Here is an 18961-nt window from a genome sequence, read left to right on the forward strand (position 1 = left end):
TTCATTGGTGCCTCAGGCATGGGTGCCTGTGAGTCCCCACACTGGACAGTTTTTCCAGGGTCTCCTTGAGTCCCCTACCCACCCCAGACAGAGACCCAGCTGGTTCACCAGGAAGTACTTGGACTTTAAGGTCAGGGGTGAGGAGAGTGAGACCTGCCCAAGCTGGAACCAGCACAGGCTTCTTGGTCATGCCTGCCTAGTGGTGCAGGATTCCTGGGCTGAAGGTAGGACAGGGAGTGGCCACCTCATGCGCCAGGCTGGGTTGGTGGGTGTGCAGAGGGACCTACAGTGGCCACAGTGGAGAAGGGCCCCCACCCCATGGCAGGGCTCTGGGCCTGGCTGAGGCTCCACCCTTCCTGCCAGCCCTACCCTAAGGGCCCTAGGCTCTCTCCATCCCCATGGAGGGTAGCCAAGAACTGCCCAAGAGGGGCAGGAGTTGGCACCCCTGGAGACAGAGGCCACCCACCCCTGCGGCTGCCAGGTATCTGATCCAGTGGGATATTCTGTGGGTTGAGGGTGGGCACAGGACAGGGACCTCTTACCAAATGTGGATACAAATAATTTATTTTAAAACCTACAACTCTCAAAGCTGAGAGGAGCATCTAGGAAGTTTATACAGTCATCTCAACACTGGGAGACTGCCCTGCCTCCACTCTCTGTCCCTCAGTCTTTTTGGAGGGCAAGACTGACAGCCCCACCCAACAGAGGGGCCAGCCCTGCCTGGGGGTAAAAAGTCAGCACAGGGAGGGGAGGGAGGGTCTGGACTCCTCTCCTGAGCCCGGGGCATCCTGTGGTTCTTCAAGGCTTTGGGGATCCTTTTGTACATCCCATCAGGACCTGGCCTCAAAGGGTGAGGGGCAGCTGAATGGGATACAGGTCTTGGTGGGGCCCAGATGGGGTCCTCTAAGATGTGCTCTCTCTTGAGGACAGGTTTCCAGTGGCTGCTGTGTCCTTGAGCCTTGTCAGTGGGGGGCTCACTGTGGAGCTGGGTGGGATGGCTAACCTGGGCACAGGCTGGTGACCCTAGTCATTGGCCAAAGGCCTAAGGGAGAAGGCACTGGCTGTGGCTGTGGGTCGTGGGGGTAGGCAGCGCAGGCTTCCGGTCTTAAGTGCACACTGCACGGGCCAGAGCACCAGGCAGAAGAGCAGCAGCAGCAGGGCTGAGACCAGGGCCATGCGCCTCCAGTCCCCACAGCGTGCCCAGCAGCGGGCCAGGCAGGCCCAATGTCGGACAGGAGCAGGGGCTGGTTCAGGCATGGTGGTCTCAGAGGGCTTTCTTAAGCCCACATCCACACACATGAAGCCAGAAGTGTGGCCAGGAGTAGCAGGTGGAGGCTGGCAGCAAAGCTTTGTGCCCTCCAGCCACACTGGCTCCTCATGCCTCAGGTGCACTGGCATCCGGGCCTGCAGCTGGCGACTGGTACGCAGTGCTGGGGCCCCGGCAGGTGGCAAGGCCGTAGGCTTCCTGCAGAATGGGCAGGGTACAGCCTCACTGCCAGGGTGGCCTGCTGGCTGGGCAGCTGCCAGCCGGGCCAGACACTCCAGGCAGAAGACGTGGGTGCAGGTAAGCTCCTTGGGTGTCCTGAAGATGTTGTCATAGCCTGAGAAGCAGATGGAGCACTCCAGTGGAGAGGCCACCTTCTCCGAGCCAGGTGAGCTGGGGGAACTGGGCCCAGAGGCTGTGGAGTTGCTTCGGCCAGGGGGTGGTACAGCCGTGTGCCATACATGCGGGCCTGATGACATGGCTCTGCACTATGGGGCAGACACCTCTGTGAGTGACCACAGGCTGCCTCCTTTCTGAGAGGTCAGTCTGTTCTTTCTCCCTCCTCCTCTGCCCAGCTCCAACCCCAAAGATCCCAGAGATGGGTCCCATGCCTCTGTGAAACATCTCTGTTGTCTGGCCAGGCACAGGGCCCTGGAAACCCTGCTCTGTCCTCTGGGCACAGTCTATATTGGCACTCAGCTGATGAGGGCCAGCCCTGCCTCCCACCCCTCCCTCACCTAGGGGTCCATCCTAGGAAGGCAGAAGTCACCAGGGTCCTGCCTAGAAGTGCCCAGGCACTTTTTCCATTGTCTCTGTGAATTCTAAGGCCCCAGCCATAGGACCTCATGGAGGGTACCTCCATGAAAGGTCCATCTGTGTCCCAGAGGCCCTTCCCCCAAGGTATAATCCTGGTCACCTCCACCTCATCACATGGCTATGCCAGGGGTGAGCATCCCAGGGTACATGGCCCAGAAGGGGCCCCAGGGATGAAGGCCATTTACACAGGGTGTCACACTGACTGCCCACCTGGCCCTGCTGCCCAGACAGAATGGTGGTGATGACAAAGATCCACAACATTGATGTTTGTGCCTGGGCTCCACAAGCCTGAGTCCAGGGCTGATGTCATGGGAGGCCCAGAGCAGCTTCAGTGTAGGAAGTGCAACTCAGGTTTGGGTCATACAGCTCAGCAGCCAGCAGGATCCAGGCCCTTATGGGTGGGGCCCTCAGGCAGGCTGGTGGCTCTGGGCCAGGTGGACACCCCAGGTGGGGTGGGGGGACAAGGTTTGGTTGCTATAAGCCCCATTTGCGGGCAACTATGCAAGGGTAGGGCAAAGTCTTTGGGGCTGGGGGCAGGGCAGAACCCATGGGGTTGTAGGAAGACAGAGAGGGACAGTGGCCAATGGCCTAAAGATTTCTTCTAATCTCAGTCCCCATGTGACCAGTGTGTCTGGCTGGAGATGTGGGTTTGGTGGCTGTGGCAGGGGTGGGTCCTGCACCAGCCCTAGGCATGCCCTCTGGTCCATCCCACAGGGTCTCTTCTCTCTGCCTGCTCCCACTTTTAAGGGCTCTAGAGACTCTGCTCTGTCTTCTGGGTGCAGTCCATACTGGCACCCAGCTAACCAGGGCCAGCCCTGCTTCCCACCCCTCCCTCACCTAGGGGTCCATCCTAGGAAGGCAGAAGTCAGCAGGGTCCTCCCTGGAAGTGCCCAGGCAGGGGGTGACCAATTTTTCATTGTCTCTGTGAATTCCAAAGCCCCAGCCATAGGACGTCATGGAGCCCAGGCAGTGGCCCCAGAAGTGCCCCTCACACTGCCTGGCCCTGACCCAGACTGCGGGCAGGCCCAGGCAGGTGGGTTGGAATGATTCAGGTGTGACCACATCACTGTGACTACCTGGGTCACAGCAATATCGATGTGATGTCACAAGTGCCCCAGGTACCCAATGTGTGACATCTTGACATCCTGGGAACAGCAGTAGCCTTGGGCCAGGCAGAAGCTTTGGCAGGGTCAGGGGACTGCCCTCCTCCCACCTGTGCACCAGATAGAACCAGTTCCTTGGCACCAAGCCCCACCCTTCCACAACAGGGCCCTACCCTGGGCCTGCATAGGTAAGGGGTGAGAACAGGCTGAGCTACTCTTACCTGGCAGCCAGGGGTCAGTGGGTTCTGAGCATTGTCTTCTTGGCCATCCACAATTAAGCTGTAAAGTTCTGGGCTTCCTGGCTCCAGCAGGGCTCACTCCCTCTCCTCCAGGACCGGCAGCCTGTGCTACACCTGGTAGGTCTCTCTCCACAGAGTGGCTGCCAGCTGCTGTCCTGTGGCACTGGTCTGGCAGGCACTGCCTCTGCTCTATACCAGGTGTGGGGGTGGGGGTGGAGGCAGGGAATGTTGTGCTCTCCCAGGTACAAAGCTGTCTGAGGTGCCCTGGCAGGTATATTTATACCCTCCAGGTCAGGCTGGCCAGGGGTGCGGTCTGGGGCCTCAGGGATTGGCTGGCCTGTCCTCTCCCTCACAGACGGGATTCAGCTGAGGGTCAGAGCTGGGTGGGGCCAGGTCAGTGCCCAGCTCTGTAGCCTGGGTAGGTCTGGATGCCTGAACAAAGCCCCTCTTGCCCCTCTGGAAGCAGATCTGCCCTGTTCCAGGTCTCTGTGAGCCCCTGGGATCCTGAGTGGGCCTCTTGGCAGGAACCCTACCTGAACCCCAGAAAGAGGTCATTGACACCACTGTCCCTGTGGCCCACCGTGTGCATGAGGGCCTGGTATAGCCCCAGCCCCTCCCCATGCCTCTCTGAAACATCTCTGCTGTCCAGTCAGGCACAGTGAACCTCAATGCAAGAGCAGGTCAAACTCAGGGGCCAGGGGTTCCCACTGTTGGGTGTGGGCCTAGGACTAAGATATGGGGGTGTCACAGTGGTATGTCTGGGAGCAGAGCCCCATCCTGGTGAGGCAGAGGGCCTAGCCACCCCATAGAGTGACCTCAGGGAGCCACCACCATCTCAGTTGCGGCCCCAGGCCCATGGGCCCCTACCCTCAGTATTGTTCCCTGGCATCCTGGTACCAAGGCCTGGACTCTTGTGGGGGCTACAGTGTGGGGAGCCCAAGGGCCAGGACCCTGCCATGGGGAAGGGGGTACCCTGGGTTCAGGAATAGGCCAAGACTATGAGGTGGGGTCAGGGCCCAGGGGATTGGGTGATGGGAATTCAGGTGAGTGGGGGCTTTATGAGAGGCTGATGTATGGGCCCTGTGTGGTTGTGGTTCCATGTGTATGCAGGGTACTCCTTGGAGGTATGGGAACTCTGTGAGAGTATGGGGACTCAATGGCAAATGGGGGCTCTATGGGGGCCCCTGTGAACCCCAGCCTAGGCATGCAGGATGGGCCCCAGATTCCATCAAGATCATCACTCTGGGTCACATGTTCCTCCAGGAAGTGGCCTGGGTCCCCACCACTGCTCTGAGAACATCCTCCCAAGGGCTCCTGGGAATATCCAAGCACTGAGGTCACTCTGGGCTCCCTGGTGAACTGTCAGTGCCCAGAGGCAAGGGTGATGGAAGGCCTGAGGAATGTACAGTCTTGGGTCTGGATCTCACACAGGTCAGCCAGAGGCAGGCTTACCCCTTACTCCAGCCAACACCTATAAGACCTCAGGAGGCTCAAAGGCGAGCAGTGGAGGGACTTAGCAACACATCCAGGCAGTGGGCAGCCCACCTGGTCCCTCTGTCCAGGCCAGATGATAGCAGGCAAGCAAGCACCAATGTGCTGAGCCCCACCTACACATGTATGAGGGAACATGGGTGCTGATGTGTGTACCTGTGGGTCTCCTCCTCGACCCCATATCTATGGGCTCCCTGGACAAGGCCCTCACTGACCCCCACCCAGACATAGACTGGATATAGACATCCTTGGCCAGGTGAGTGGAGGAGGGCTCACCTCTTCTAAGGACCATCCCCCAACCTGGCTCAAAGCCCCTATACTCCAAAGCCCCATGCCCAGGGGACAGGGTATAGCCAGTGTGGGCAAAGGCCCTCCAGGCTGGGTTCCTTGCCTCAGGCCCAGCCTCTATGCTGCATGGCCTGGGCTGGAGCTCCTACTGACCACTCGGCTTATCTGCCTATCCATTGCTGACTCAGTTGGCTCCGGGCCTGGGCCTAGGTGTGTAGAGGTGTGGGCTGTACTCAGGTCCAGCCTTTGCCCCAATGTTCCTTGGTGCCACCCTCCAGGTAAGGGGAGGGCTGGCCAGTACCATCCTCCATGCCCAGCAGAGAGAGCATTGTCCACAGCCAGCCTGATGCCCTGGCCATGCCACCATCAGGCCCAGCACTGCTGGTCTTTTGTAGACTACTGCTGCCCAGTAAGAGCTGTGAGCAAGGCCAGGCGCAGTGGCTCACTCTGGCACTCTGGGAGGCCAAGGCAGGTGGATTGTTTGAGACCAGCCTGAGCAAAAAGCAAGACCCCACCTCTACTAAAAACAGAAAAACTGGCTCGATGGCTGGGGTGTTGGCAGCATGCACCAGAGCTGGCAGGTTTGAATCCAGCCTGAGCCTGCAGGACAACAATGACAACTGCAACCAAGGAATGGCTGGGGGTTGTGGCAGGCACCTGTGGTCTGAGCTGTTTGGGAGGCTAAGGCAAGAGAATCGCTTAAGCCCAAGAGTTGGAGGTTGCTGTGAACTGTGACACCACAGTGCTCTACCTAGGGCAACATGATGAAACTCTCTCAAAAAAATAATAAATAATAGAAAAACTAAAGCAAGAGGATCTACTGAGCCCAAGAGTTTGAGGTTCTTGTGAGCTATGACACCACAGCGCTCTACCCAGGGTGACAGCTTGAGACTGTCTCAAAAAAAAAAAGTCATGAGCAAGTAGGGGGCTGGCCATGGAGATAGCTGTGGGGACCAGCTGCAGGGAAGGATACAGAAGCAGCCATGTTGAAAACCCAAGACCCCTGGGTTTTCAGTTTAGGGCCACTAGGTGTAAGGTGGAGAGGACTCAGAATTAAGAGTAAGAATGGGCCTGGCAGGCCCCAGAGGGGAGGTTTCCAGAAGACTGAAGGCATTATTTTTTTCTTATAGAGACAGTCTCATTTTGTCACCCTCAGTAGAGTGCTGTGGTATCACACGGCTCACAGCAACCTCCAACTCCTGGGCTTAGGCGATTCTCTTGCCTCAGCCTCCCAAGTAGCTGGGAGTATGGGCGCCACCACAACGCCCAGCTATTTTTTTGTTGTTGCAATTTGGCCAGGGCTGGGCTTGAACCCGCCACCCTCAGTATATGGGGCCAGCGCCCTACCCACTGATCCACAGGCGCCACCCAGGCCGAGGGCATCTTGCCCTCCCACCTCAGCCCTTGCCTCCCTCCTCACAGGCAAACTCTGCAGGGATGAGTCTAGGGACTTCCCATCACAGATGTGCAGCAGGGCCCTGGCAGCCCAGCAGCAGAGCTGTGGGTGCTAGGCTCTCAGTATTGCCTCCAGCCTGGAGAGAAGCCCCTCCCAGCCCTCTAGAGCCCCAGCTTCCCTGCCCAGACTGACAGCCACTGTGGTATCCTTCACTCTTCTCCATGGGCTTCAAGGATGGTGAAGTTGCTATGTGGTCACCCTGTCCTGCACAGGGGATGAGCAGTGCCCATGGTGGCAAAGTCCAGGCCCAGCCCACTCAGCTGATGTGGGAAAGTGGGTTCTCTGCAGCCCCAGGCCCCTCCCTGTGGGTTCTGGAGACCTCACTGGCTATTACCCTGGTGCTGCCAAAATCTGTCTTGACAGAAATCATACTGAAGACCCCCTGCCCCAATACCAAGAGGAGGCTCAGCCTGGCCAGGGTAACCTGCCCCAGCGGCACACAGGTACAAGGCAGGCCACCTAGGTGGCCAAGAGCCTTTGGGAGTTGCAAAGGCTCAGCCTCCCACCCTGCACTGCCAGGCCCTGTCAAGACCAAGACCCCTGTGGACTGCTAAAGCCCTGAGGGAACCTGGCAGCTCTGCAAGGCTATGGGCTGGCCAGGGTGGTAGGCGCTCCCTGGTGGTTATTCCTGTCCTATGCCTTGCCTAGAGGTGCCTTGCTCCCAACACTTCTTTTTTTTTTTTTTTTTTTTTGAGACAGAGCCTCAAGCTGTCAACCTCTGGGTGGAGTGCTGTGGCATCACAGCTCACAGCAACCTCCAACTCCTGGGCTCAAGCGAGTCTCCTGCCTCCGCCTCCCAAGTAGCTGGGACCACAGGCGCCTGCCACGCCAGGCTATTTTTTGGTTGCAGCCATCATTGTTGTTTGGCGGGTCCCTGGGCTGGATTCAAACCCACCACCTTAGGTGTATGTGGCTGGCGCCTTAGCCACTTGAGCCACAGGCGCCAAGCCACTCCCAACACTTCTTAGGGCCAGGCCCAGAGCAGAATGGACATTCCCCAGGTGCCTGACAGCTGCAGCTCTCAGGATGGCCTTCCCATGGCAAGGGCAGGGGTGCAGGTATCTGAAGACATGACCTTCCAGCAGAGGGCAGGGTGGCTCTATGCAGGCCCTCAATGATCAGAGGCGAGGCCAGGCCAGGCCTGTGCTGTCCTCCTCATCAGTCCCACCACTGGTTAGCAGTTCCATGCCCCCAGCCCTTCCAAAAAGCTGTCTATCTACTTGGGAGGCTGAGGCAAGAGAATTACCTAAGCCCAAGAGCTAGAGGTTGCTGTGAGCTGTGGTGCAACAGCACTGCTGAGGGCGACAAAATGAGACTCTGTCTCTTAAAAAAAAAAGAACTATTTGTCAAGTCTTAGGTGCTTGCGAGAGTTCTTTCCTAGTACAGGGATCAGCCCTTGGTGATGCACGTTTTTGACCAGGCTATCATTTGGTCATTAAATTTGTTTATACTAAAAAAAAAAAAAAAAAAAGCTGTCTATCCCTGAGCTTGGGAAGCAACTGCGGGGCTCAGAGGTGCCAGGAAGCAGAGGACTCTGCTCTCACCAAACTACCCATTTGCAGCTCCTCCAGGGGCTGCTCAGGAAGCCCTGTGACATCCTATCTGCATCCCCTACCAGGCCTCGTCAGTTTATAGAAATGCCCCCCAAAATAACCCATATTCTGTCCCATCTGAGGTATGAGTAGGGGGTTGTCCCACTGTCAGGAGACAGATTGGGGGCAGCCCCATAGAGTAAGGTGAAGCTGCTTTGGGGAATGGGCTGTAGCAGAGGATGTGAGGGGTTGGGGTACCCTGTGCTCATGGCTTTTAGGCCCACTTACCAGGGAGCAGATGGGGTGTCCCAGACCTGCCAAGGGCTCTTCTCTACTCTGCCTGTCTCCCTATCCCCAACACATGGTGGGGGCCCAGGCCTGCTGGGAATTTATTCCCCCCACCTGCACTTAAACAGAACAGAGGGTCCTGAAGCAGCTCTGAACCCAGTGTACATGGCTTTATGTGGGTACCCCCGACCCACTGCTCATTGTGCAGAAGAACATGGGGCCCCAGCTAGGCCCCCTCACAGATGGACCAGATGATAAAAAAGATGATGCCAATAGAGCAAGGACCTGGGACCCACAGCAGAGCACTGAGCCAAGTGTGGGAGGTGCCACAAAGGTTCCTTGCTCAGCCACCAGCCACCCAGAATCTTGTAGGACGGCACCTGGTAGCCAGACAGCCGGCCGGAAACCCCAGGGCCTGGGCCCCCAGCCATTATGGCCTCCGCAGATCCAGCAAGGCCTGAGACCTGTGAGGTTTGAAGGGAGGGCCTGTAGGTGGGCATGTTTCTGTAGGTGTCCAACTTTGACCAGCTGCGGGATAAGGACTGACCCAGGCACAGGGATCACTGGACAGCAGAGCCTAGAGGACTTTCCCCCTTAAAAGCAGAAAGAGGCCAGCGGGAGACTAGGAAAGGCAATCCTGCAGCTCCAGAGGGTATCATACTATAGGTGGGACACACCTGTGGCCATGAAAAGGATAGCCCAGAGGCATCTCTGCCTTGTGGCTGGTTCCCAGGTTGTGTCCTCCCCACTAGCTGGAAGATGCGGGCCCCTCCTCTCAGAGGTCTCAGGGACGACCAGGCCTGGGTAGGGTTGAAAGGGACAGACTAGCCCTGGGCAAGCTGGCAGCCTTGAGGCTGTGCAAGTTTTGGCCACTTGGATCAGGCCTGCATCTGGGCTGAGGTGTGGGGGCCTCACTCCCAGCCTGAGGTCCCATAAGACACCTGCCCCCAACCTGTAAACCAAGCAGCTGTGGGCAGGAAGCAGGGACCTCCATGCGACCAGGTTTCCGTACAGCATCAGTCTGGACGGGCCCAGAGCGGAAGGCTGTGTCTAGGCCCATCCAGCCCTGGGCAGTGCTGGCCCTTGTGTGCTGGCTCCCCACTGAGGGTCTCGGCAGTGTCTGCTGAGCAGGGTGTTGCAGTCAGGTGCCTCTGGGTCACACATTACTGACGCGGGCCTCCACCGAGAAGGCAGTGGGGTCTGCAGCCCTATCCAGGGGCCGCTCGCGCCTGACATAGCGTGGTTTCCGCACTGAAACAGAGACAGGCTGGGTCAGAGGGCGCCTGGACAGGGGGGCAGTGAGCAGGCCTGGGGCATGTGTATTCTGGCCAGGGAGGACACTCCTCTGTCCCTAGGGCCCCCATGGACCTCTAGCCTGAGAAAAGGTAGTGTCCTATAAATGCTCCAGCAAGCCTGACTCAGCTGTTTCCTCTCATTCAGACCCCAGGGCTAAGCTCTTGGCCCTGGACAAGGTAACCTGAGCTACCCTAAAAGGCAGAGGTGTCAGTCATGCATTGTGCATTGCAGGAGGCTGGATGGTACCCTACAAAGGTTTGACCATATCCTGAGCCCTGAGCCCTAAGCCCTGGGAATGTGACCCTATTTAGACAAAGTGTCTCTACAGATGTGGTTCAATTAGGACCTCAGATGAGATAGTCCTGGATTGCTTGAGTAAATCCAATGACCAGTGTCCTTTGAAGAGGATGACAGAGAAGAGAGATATGTGAGGAGGAAGCAGGGCTGGGACAAGAGGCCTTGCTTAGGGTCCTCAAGGGAATGTCCCCACCCCACACACCTTAATCTCTAACTCCTGGCCTCCAGAACTGTCAGAGATTAAAAGTATTATGTTCACATAACCCAGTTTGTGGTGCTTTGTTATGGCAGCACCAGGACACTTGGGTCACAAGATACTCAAAGTGCCAAAAATAAGAGTGCTCCAGGAAATCTCAAGTGCTCTGTGGAATGGGTAGGTCTAGCTTTGTCCCTGAAAAAGGAGGACATGCCAGACCTCTGCACAGCAGAAAGGAGGCCAAGTGAGCCCTGCACATGGCTATGACTGTGTAGCTATGGGAGCCCCTCTCTGTGCTCCTGGCCTCTTCTGTAATGTGGGTCCTCACGAGGCCAACTCATGGCCTTCCCAACCCCACATAGCCCTACTTGGGAGGGCTGTCAGGACAGTGGGACCTGGCTGCTCTCCCACATCTCAGTCCACCTGGGACCTGGAGAAAGTATAGGAGAAACAAAGAGGATCTGGCTCAGGTAGAGTCTCTTCCCACAAATACAACATCTGAGGAATGAAAGGGAAGGCCCAGAGGACACTGCCAAGCCCAGCCTGGCCCTGCCTGCCCCGTGGAATGGTCCCCTGAAGACATGAGGAGGGTAGCTGAGACTCCAGAGGCAGGTGTCTGTGTGGGGGGGGGACAAACCAGCCCAGAGACAAGAAACTGCAGGGCATGTAACAGCTGTTGTTTACCTGAGGATTGAGGTGGGGGGATCATCGCAGCCTTGAAAAGAAGAAAAAGGCACCATGAAGAAGGCCTGCATGCGTAACAGCCTGAGGACCAGCCCAGGTGACCCGATTACTTACAGCTTCACTAGGCTGTAGGGCTGGGGCTGTGGGAGAGGAAAGGGCGTTACCAAGGGCCACAGCAGTAGAGGACAAAAACTGTTTGCCCCAGGCGAAGTCACCCAGCAACACAGACTGCAAAGGCCCTCAGACCCAGGCCGCTCCTATACACCAGCCAGGCCACCCTTGACCTCAGGGGAGGGGAGGGGATGCAACAGCCACAGAAGCTGAGAGCCACCTGGTCCCTACTCCTCCCAGCCCCTCACAATGGCTGCTGGGACCCCCAAAATGGGGCCTCCTTGGAAATCACAGGTGCTGAGAACAGCACCAATGCCATTAGCACAGAAACCACCCAGATCCCCATGGAAGCTTGTCCAGTAAGTGATGCCAGGGCCCCATGCTGTCACCCCCTTCCCCCAAGGCCCTCTTGCCAGTCTGCTTTAGACCTGGCCATCCCCAGCCACAGGCCCACTGGGTCCCTGCCAGCCTTACACCTGCTGACAACTCAGGCCCCACACCCTGCCTGGGCACACACTGATCACCTTTGCTCCTCCGGTAGAAGGCCCTGGGCAGCTTGCTAGAGCGCTTGAGGTAGAAGAACCCAGCCACAGAGAGGATCAGGCCCGAACTGATGAAGAACGTCCCCAGGAAGAGTGAGGCTGCCACATGAGGGCCCCCTGCAGGCAAGCAGGCAGCTGAGTGGCCTTGGGGGGTGGGTGGCCCCTGGCTCCTCCCCACACCCTGGGTGAGAGACTGGAGCCTGCCAAGGAAGGAAGACTGCATACCTGACTAGAGCTGCCACACCCTGGGTAAATGTGCCCCTCCTGGCTTCAGGTGATCTAATAGGCCACTGGGACGCTGAGAATGGCACAGGGGCTGGCCCAGGCCAGGTTTGTAGGAGACACCTCCCTGGTGCCTCTTCCTGGGACTCGGCACTGATTCAGGGCCCTCGGCACTCATCAGAGGCCTGCTGCCACTCAGATTTTCCTGCTTGGGGCTTCCTGGTGCCCAAGAGCACTGGACAGTGACAGTCCACTGGATGGGCTTACAGGTGCCTCTGGCCTCAAGATGCAGGAGTGTTTGCCAAACTGGGGACTGTGCACAGGCACCCAGGGCCCACCTATGTTCCTTCTACTCTAAGACCTGCAGGACCTGAGGCCAGCTTACAGCACAAGTCCTTTTTCTGATGAGGTATGGGCACAGCCCTCCACAGAGCCCCTGGGCAGGGCTCCAAGTCCAGCAGATTCTTTGCTAAGGGATGAGGGTCTAGGGTGATATGACCCTATCACTGCCACAGAGGAAACCTCACCCTGCATAGGCTCCCTGCTGACTGCACCCAGCCCTCTGCCTGGACACCAAACCCCACAGCCCAGCACACTCCCACTTACCTGTCCACACCTGCATCTCAAGTAGGGTCCAAGGGAGGGACACATCCACCCAGAGGTGTGGATATCCCCAGGCCCAGGCGGGGTGGTGAGCCTTTTTACATGGCACACGCATTTGCAAACAGTCTCCTGAGAGCCCTGCACCCTGGAAGAGCCCCTAACTAGCAGAAGGACTTTGGAGAGCCCACCTGGCCTTCCTGCAACTGAGGCACTTGGGCCAGTGGCATGGAGAGGCAGAGGTAGCCCAAGCAGTGTCGAGTGTGAGCATGAAAGCGTGTGGTGTAGATACAATCACTTCTGTAACCACGGCCCTTTGGACATGCAGGGATACCATGCCCATGCCAGCTGGACTCCCTATGGCCCTGCTTCCTGACCAGGGCTCTGCCACACAGTGCTCTGGGCTGGGCCTGAGGGAGCATGGCCATGGATGTGGCCTGGCTGTGGCTGGCAGCAAGTCTCAGGGTCTGTGCTGGCCATTGCTATAAGAACCACCCCAATCCCAGGATCTGGGCAGAGGTAGCCTGGCCTGGGAGCTGAAACTTACCTAAATGTGGCCACCCAGGGGTCCCTGTGCTCCTGTTCATGGGGAATGGCGCGCCCTGGCCAGCAACTGCAGAAGAAGCACTGTGGGAGGGGCTGGCCTCATGGACCCCACCACAGACTCCCAAGTATGACCTGGGATCCCAGGCCAGAAATGTGGAAGCAAGGTGGCCACTGGGGCAGAGCAGCCCTCAACACAAGCCATCCACAGAGACTTGAGAGGAGAGAGCTCCTAGGATGCTCACAGGAGGACAGGGCCTGCAGGGTGTAGTGGGGCCAACCCTACTACCGTGGGGACAAAGACCTCAACCCCACGGTTTCTCCCAAGCTGCTGGGGATCCTTGGGGGCACGTACGGCTTCTGCACTCAGAGCCATTGTGGGCCAGAGTGGTTCCATTCTGGCACTGGAGGCAGCTGGTGCTCCCGTCCGCGTTCCAGTGCCTGTAGCAGCCTGTGCAGGGGAGGCAGGAATGTCTCAGCCAAAGCAAAATGTGTGTCAGTTCACGGCCTTCTAAGACTCAACCTCTAAGACTGTGGAATAACTCCCTTCAAAGACCCTAGAGCACTGCAGAAGTGGACAGGCTCACCTGTAGGAGGGCCTGGTCCCACACTGGCCATCCCAGGAGAGGGCTCAGGGCTGAGACAAATTCCAACTAAAGAGGTGCTGCCTGGGCCTCATGCTCTGGACCAGAGCCTCCTCACACCACGGCTTGACTGCCCACCCTCACTCAGGACCAAATCTCTAGGGCCCAGAGCCCCTGCCTCACACACTGGGCATTCCCTAGTTGACCTGAGGCCCATCTGCTGCCCCTGTACCCCGGGGGTCTCTCTGGGGATTCCCTGGGCCAAGCCACACACATCCTGGAAGGGCCTGCCTAGGCCCTGTGAGTGGGCAGGGCAATAATTGAGTCACACATCTTTACTTTTTCTGACATCCCTAATGTTTGGTCAGAGCTGAGCAGATGCATATTCTATAAATATCTGCTGCTATCAACACAGAGTGGCCGTAGGCAGCAGGGATGCAGCAGGGAGAGGGTGAGCCACATACCCTGGGCCCGTCAAGGTGAACGTTGCTGACATTCTGTCTAAATACTTGGGACGTGGAAAGCCCTGCAGAGGTGGGCAGCCCACCAACCAACACCACATGCAGTGGAGCCCTGGTGCTGCCTCTCATAGGAGAGCCCATGCCCAACTGCTGGCCAGGCTGCTCTGTGTGGCCAGCCTGGAAACAGCGCCATGTCAAAAACAGGCCTCCCTTCAGCGGGGTCCAGCTCCTCCTTCCCCTGGGTGTTGTGGGTGGGCTGGTGGACTCCAGAAGGAGGTACATGCTGTCTACTCAATGTCTCTGGCCAAGACCCAAGCAACATGGGGCCCATGGGCACAAAACTCAGCATTAACACAGCAGTCCTTTCCAGAGCCCCACTCCCATGTCAAGTGACCAGATAATGCCGACCCTGTATGCTGTGCCCAGAGCTGCCTAGGCCTGCAGACCTTCAGAAGCTCCTGCTTGCTCTCAGGCCCAGCCACTCCTTGGGCACCGAGAGGGACCCAGGCTTACCAAGGGTCCAAGGGATATGGCAATGGCCCAGCTATAGGACTTGTCAGAGGGTCCAAGGAACAGCCTTTCCTGTCTGCACCCCCATTCTGCCTTAGGAGCCACATTCTGCCTCCTCTCCCATCCTCATCCCAAGCCATTACTGCCTTCTTACATCCCTCCACCACTCCCAGGGTACCCTTCTCCCATGGCACCTACCCCATGTCCTGGGGGACAGCCCCCTGGGCTTATACCGCTCTCCCTGTGGGGGTGGACTGAGCCACAATAGGAGAACACCGAGGCTGCCATTGGAGGGATGGTCTAAGCTGCCCACCCATATCTACCATAGCCCCAGACTTCTGCCGAAGGCACCAGCTGAGGAGTGTTCCTGGCATCTTGCCAGACTGTGAGCTGCCACCAGCCCCATCCTCTTGATCTCCAGAACTTTCCAGGGAGTGGGGTCTCTGCCTCACAGGCCAATACTGGCCTAGCGCCCTTTGTGGTGGGCCATCCTGTGCATCAAGCTGTGGGGCTGCTTCCCTGACCTCCCCGGTCTCCCTCCAGACTTTACTAGATTATCACCTATGAGAATAGCCCCCAGTCCCTGGCCTGGCCCATTACCTCTGCAGAATGTTCCTTCATGGGCCCCCTCCTCAGGTGGCCTTATGCTGCCCCTGGCACCTCCAGCCCAGGCTCACACCTGAGCAGGTGTCCTTCTCATTGAGGTGGAAGGGATGTGCCACACTGGCAGCTCAGTGGCCAGTCTGGGGTCTACTTGTGACAAAGTGGCTTACCTGGGGCACACAGACTTGTGCCTGGGCAGGTAGCGTTGACATCCACCACATCCACACAGCACTCAGGCTCCTGGGGCTGGAGGGAAGATGGATGTGAGACTATAATACGCACCCAAGGGGCAAAGGTGTCTTGCAAGCATGTCCTGACAACCATGGGTCCAGCCTTTTCTGGAGGCAGAAGTGGTGGCCCTCCAAACCCTGCTGGCCCACAAGTGAGGCAGGGACTTGTGGCTACCCACACACCTCTGCTGGAGCCCTGTGTAGTCAGCCCCACAAGCAAACCTTGGCCAAAGCCCAGGGAAGGTACAGATACTGGAAGAAGCTGGAGCTTAGACACACCTACTTGCAGCCTGCACCCCACACATTCCTGCCTCTTCTTTTCCCTGCGGGCCCTGGGTGCCCTCAAGGACAGGGCATGTGACCGATGAGTCTGAGGCCTGAACAGACCACCAAGCGGTGACTGGACCTATCCAGCATACCCACAGCAGCCCCCAGACTCCCAGAGGCCAGGAAAGAGACTTGACTCTCGGGGCTGGTCTAAGCTGTGCCTCCCAAGTCCATCCAGACTCTGACTTAGACGCCAGAAGTGTCATGGGTGACAGGGCTCAAGTCACACTATGTCAAATATGAGCCCTCGGCACTTGAGGAAAAATCAGAAGCAGAAAGGGCCCTTTGGCCTTTTTGTCCTTCTCCCCTGAAGCTACCAGGGAGGTGCCCTTCCCTGAGCTATCCTCATCTCTAAAGACAAAGGGACTTGCTGCATCCCAGCACTCTCCTCGAAGGCTGCTCCTTTCTGCATCAGACTTAGCTTTGAAGACACAGGCTTCCCTATTTCTTCCCCACAAGTTCCTCATGAAGTGATTTTTATTGCTAATCTGGTTTCGTTACAGATGCTTCAGCTGTGAATCTAGCAATGGTGAAAAAAAATCATTCTTCCCGTCCATGGGCAGGGAAAGTGTCCCAGCCCTGGCACTCCCAGCTGCCTGCACTCCTGTGGAGTTTCTTCCTTCTTGTCCCCTTAAGGCCTATCTGCTAAGCTCTGCTGAAGCCAATTTTAAAGATTCCTTTGTGGGAAAATGAAACTCATTTTTCTAGACTGGGAGGAAACATGAACCCACAGGTCACCCTGATGCCTCTGGTGAGGGCCAGGGAGGCTGGCACCCAGTGTCTGCCCCATGCCCCCAACACCACAGCATAGGTTGCAGGCCCTCGGTCGGGGATTTCCAGATTGGCCCCATAGAGAAAGTGCCCCAGCCGGGCCAACATTCTGGGAGGGACGAACTCACACCTGCTATGTCCACGTACAGCCCTGATCTGCTCAGTGCTGGCATTTATGGCTTGTGCAAAGGGCCATGCCCCAGCCACAGGGCAGGGTAGATAGGCCTGGGTGAGGGGAATGTCCAGGGCAACCTCAGCATGTTTATCAGAGGTGGGCTTTTGCTTCTCATGACCTGAATGTATTAAACAGCAAAGCTGTTTATTGAGGGGATCTGAAAGTGTCACCACCAGGGAGGGGCCCAAGTCCATGTGGCCTAGTTTCTGACAAGAAACTCCCTAGCCAGCAAGGTGCCTCCACTCCTGCCGTCCACCCCAACCTGCAAAGCCAGACACCAAAGCTCAGTGCACTAGTGTTGTGTCACTGCCTGGCAAAGCCATTCCCAGCAGGATTTGGGATGCCTGCGTAAGGGCCCCTGCCCCACGCTGCCCCTCTCTTGAGCAGGTGGTGACACAGCAGGCGGCTCAGGGCTCTGGCCAGTTCCAGCAGAGGTAGGTCTATAGAGACACTAGTTCAGCCATGGCAACAGGTCCAATTTGGCAAAAAGAGAAATTTCTAGAGAGTAGAAAAGAACAGTACATTTGCTGCCTTCGATGAGGTCAGCGTCTCCAGGACTGAGACATCAGTGACTCCCTAAAAATTACAAGGTACACTGCCCTTAACAGAGGCTCCAAATTAACTTCCTGAAGTGGACAGTTGGACACATGACAGGAGCCCTTACCATGCTTTCGGTGGACTTGCTGGCAACTCCCACCAGAAGGCCAGCCAGGAGGGTGAGGTGCTGCAGTGCCATGTGGGGAGCAGGAGTGCAGGGCCTGTAAGAGGAGGAGCAAAGTGGGAGGAGGATGGGGCCTGTAAGGGGAGGAGTTAAGTGGGGAGGGCAGGGCCTGTAAGGCAGGGGCAAATTGGGAGGGGGGCTTGAGAGAGAAAGGGGTAAGGTAGAGAGGGCCAGGTCTACAAGGGGAAGGGCAAAGGAGGAGGGCAGGGTCTGGAAGCGGGAGGGGCAAAAGGGAAAGCAGGCCCTGAAAAGGGAAGGACAAAGTAGGGAAGGCAGGGCCTGTGGGGGCAAAGTGGGAGGGGATGGGGCCTGCAAAGGGGAGGTGCTACAAGGGGAGGGGCAAACTGGTGGAAGCAGAGCCTGCAATGGGGATTGGACAAAATTAGGGTGAGCCAACAGGGAAGAAGGCACCAGAGGTACAACAGATCCCCCCCTTTCACAGCAGGGATAGTGCCCAGGTACAGGCCTTACCTGCCCTTCCAGGGTGGGAGCCACTAACATCAGGCCCTTGCCCACCGTGAGTGGTCAGTGGTCAGCTCCGCTGAAGTTCATGGGCCTAAGCAGAGCCCTGCAGACCTATGGTCCAGGCTGTAAGGCAAGGTGGCTGGTCAGTGGCCCACCCAAGAGCCATGGCCTGCAGGGGCCATGTGAACTCAGGATGGGCTCAGTCCTTCCTCCAACAGTGTCTGACCTGGGAAGCAGGACCAGTCTGAATGGCTGCACCACCCTTGGGTTCAGTTGGATCTTAGAAGCAGAGGTCAACTGCACCTGTCCTTCTGAGATACAGATACACACTCCATCCCAGTGAAACCCCAATTCACATCCAGGGCATTTTGACCCAGGCAGGCTTCCTGTAGGGCTATAAGGGTGCCTCTGGGGACACAAGCCCATCAGGGACCCTCCTCTTAAAAGTTTTCTGATTTGGAGCCAGGTGTGGTGGCTCATGCCTATAAGCCTAACACTCCGGGAGGATAAGGCAGGAGGATTCCTTGAGTCTAAGAGACCAAGGTTGCTGTGGGCTATGACGCTCAGGCAACCTAGCCCTAGCAACAGAGTGAGATTCTGTCTCAATAAAGTGTTCTGGCCAGGTGTGGTGGCTCATGCCTATAATCCCAGCACTCTGGGAGGCCAAGGCGGGTGGATTGCTTGATCTCACAGGTTCAGACCAGCCTGAGCAACAGTGGGACCCCCATCTCTAAAAATAGCCAGGTATTATGGCAGGTGCCTATACTCCCAGCTACTCAGGAGGCTGAGGGATAAGAATCACTTGAGCCCAGGAGTTTGAGGTTGCTGTGATCTGTGATGCCATGGCACTCTACCAGGGTGACAGAGAGAGACTCTGTCTCAAAAAAAAAAAAAAAAAAAAAGTGTTCTGCTTTTGTGATGGAAGAAGACATGAGAGACACCATATTGGGATGAGAAAAGTAAATAGCCGGCTCGGCGCCTATAGCTCAACCGGCTAAGGCACCAGCCACGTACACCTAAGGTGGCGGGTTCGAATCCCCAGCCCGAGCCCAACAAAACAACAATGACGGCTGCAACCAAATAATAGCCGGGTGTTGTGGCGGGCACCTGTGGTCCCAGCTACTTGGGAGGCGGAGGCAGGAGACT

General features: G+C 57.3%; 2 protein-coding genes across 4 annotated transcripts in view; both read right to left on the reverse strand.

Annotated features, from left to right (window-relative positions):
* Positions 1 to 554: 554 nt before the first annotated feature.
* RNF223 (ring finger protein 223) lies at positions 555 to 5675 on the reverse strand. Of its 3 annotated transcripts, none has more exons than XM_003793177.3 (2): positions 3405 to 5675; positions 555 to 1747 (listed from the first exon to the last, which is right to left on the reverse strand). In XM_003793177.3, exon 2 carries the CDS (start codon positions 1741 to 1743, stop codon positions 1024 to 1026), a length of 720 nt encoding a protein of 239 aa, XP_003793225.1. In that variant the 5' UTR covers positions 1744 to 1747; positions 3405 to 5675; the 3' UTR covers positions 555 to 1023. The 3 variants fall into 3 exon arrangements, with proteins under 3 accessions (XP_003793225.1, XP_012662675.1, XP_023371020.1); XM_012807221.2 differs by having other exon boundaries at positions 555 to 1752; XM_023515252.1 differs by lacking the exon at positions 3405 to 5675 and adding an exon at positions 2291 to 2757 and having other exon boundaries at positions 555 to 1752.
* Positions 5676 to 8129: 2454 nt separating this feature from the next.
* The window catches only part of CUNH1orf159 (chromosome unknown C1orf159 homolog), an 18835-nt gene continuing 8003 nt past the window's right edge, over positions 8130 to 18961 (reverse strand). Inside the window, exons 3-11 of the mRNA XM_023515255.1 lie at positions 17822 to 17938; positions 17294 to 17387; positions 15297 to 15372; positions 13324 to 13419; positions 12973 to 13038; positions 11586 to 11720; positions 11065 to 11090; positions 10951 to 10981; positions 8130 to 9728 (exon numbers count right to left, since the gene is read on the reverse strand). Coding sequence (XP_023371023.1) covers positions 9634 to 9728; positions 10951 to 10981; positions 11065 to 11090; positions 11586 to 11720; positions 12973 to 13038; positions 13324 to 13419; positions 15297 to 15372; positions 17294 to 17365 — 597 coding nt within the window. The 5' untranslated portion in view covers positions 17366 to 17387; positions 17822 to 17938 and the 3' untranslated portion in view covers positions 8130 to 9633. The remainder of the gene's footprint in view (positions 9729 to 10950; positions 10982 to 11064; positions 11091 to 11585; positions 11721 to 12972; positions 13039 to 13323; positions 13420 to 15296; positions 15373 to 17293; positions 17388 to 17821; positions 17939 to 18961) is intronic.

Source organism: Otolemur garnettii, unplaced genomic scaffold (assembly GCF_000181295.1).
Source record: "Otolemur garnettii isolate 467f Iridium unplaced genomic scaffold, OtoGar3 scaffold00067, whole genome shotgun sequence".
Lineage (NCBI taxonomy): Eukaryota > Metazoa > Chordata > Mammalia > Primates > Galagidae > Otolemur > Otolemur garnettii.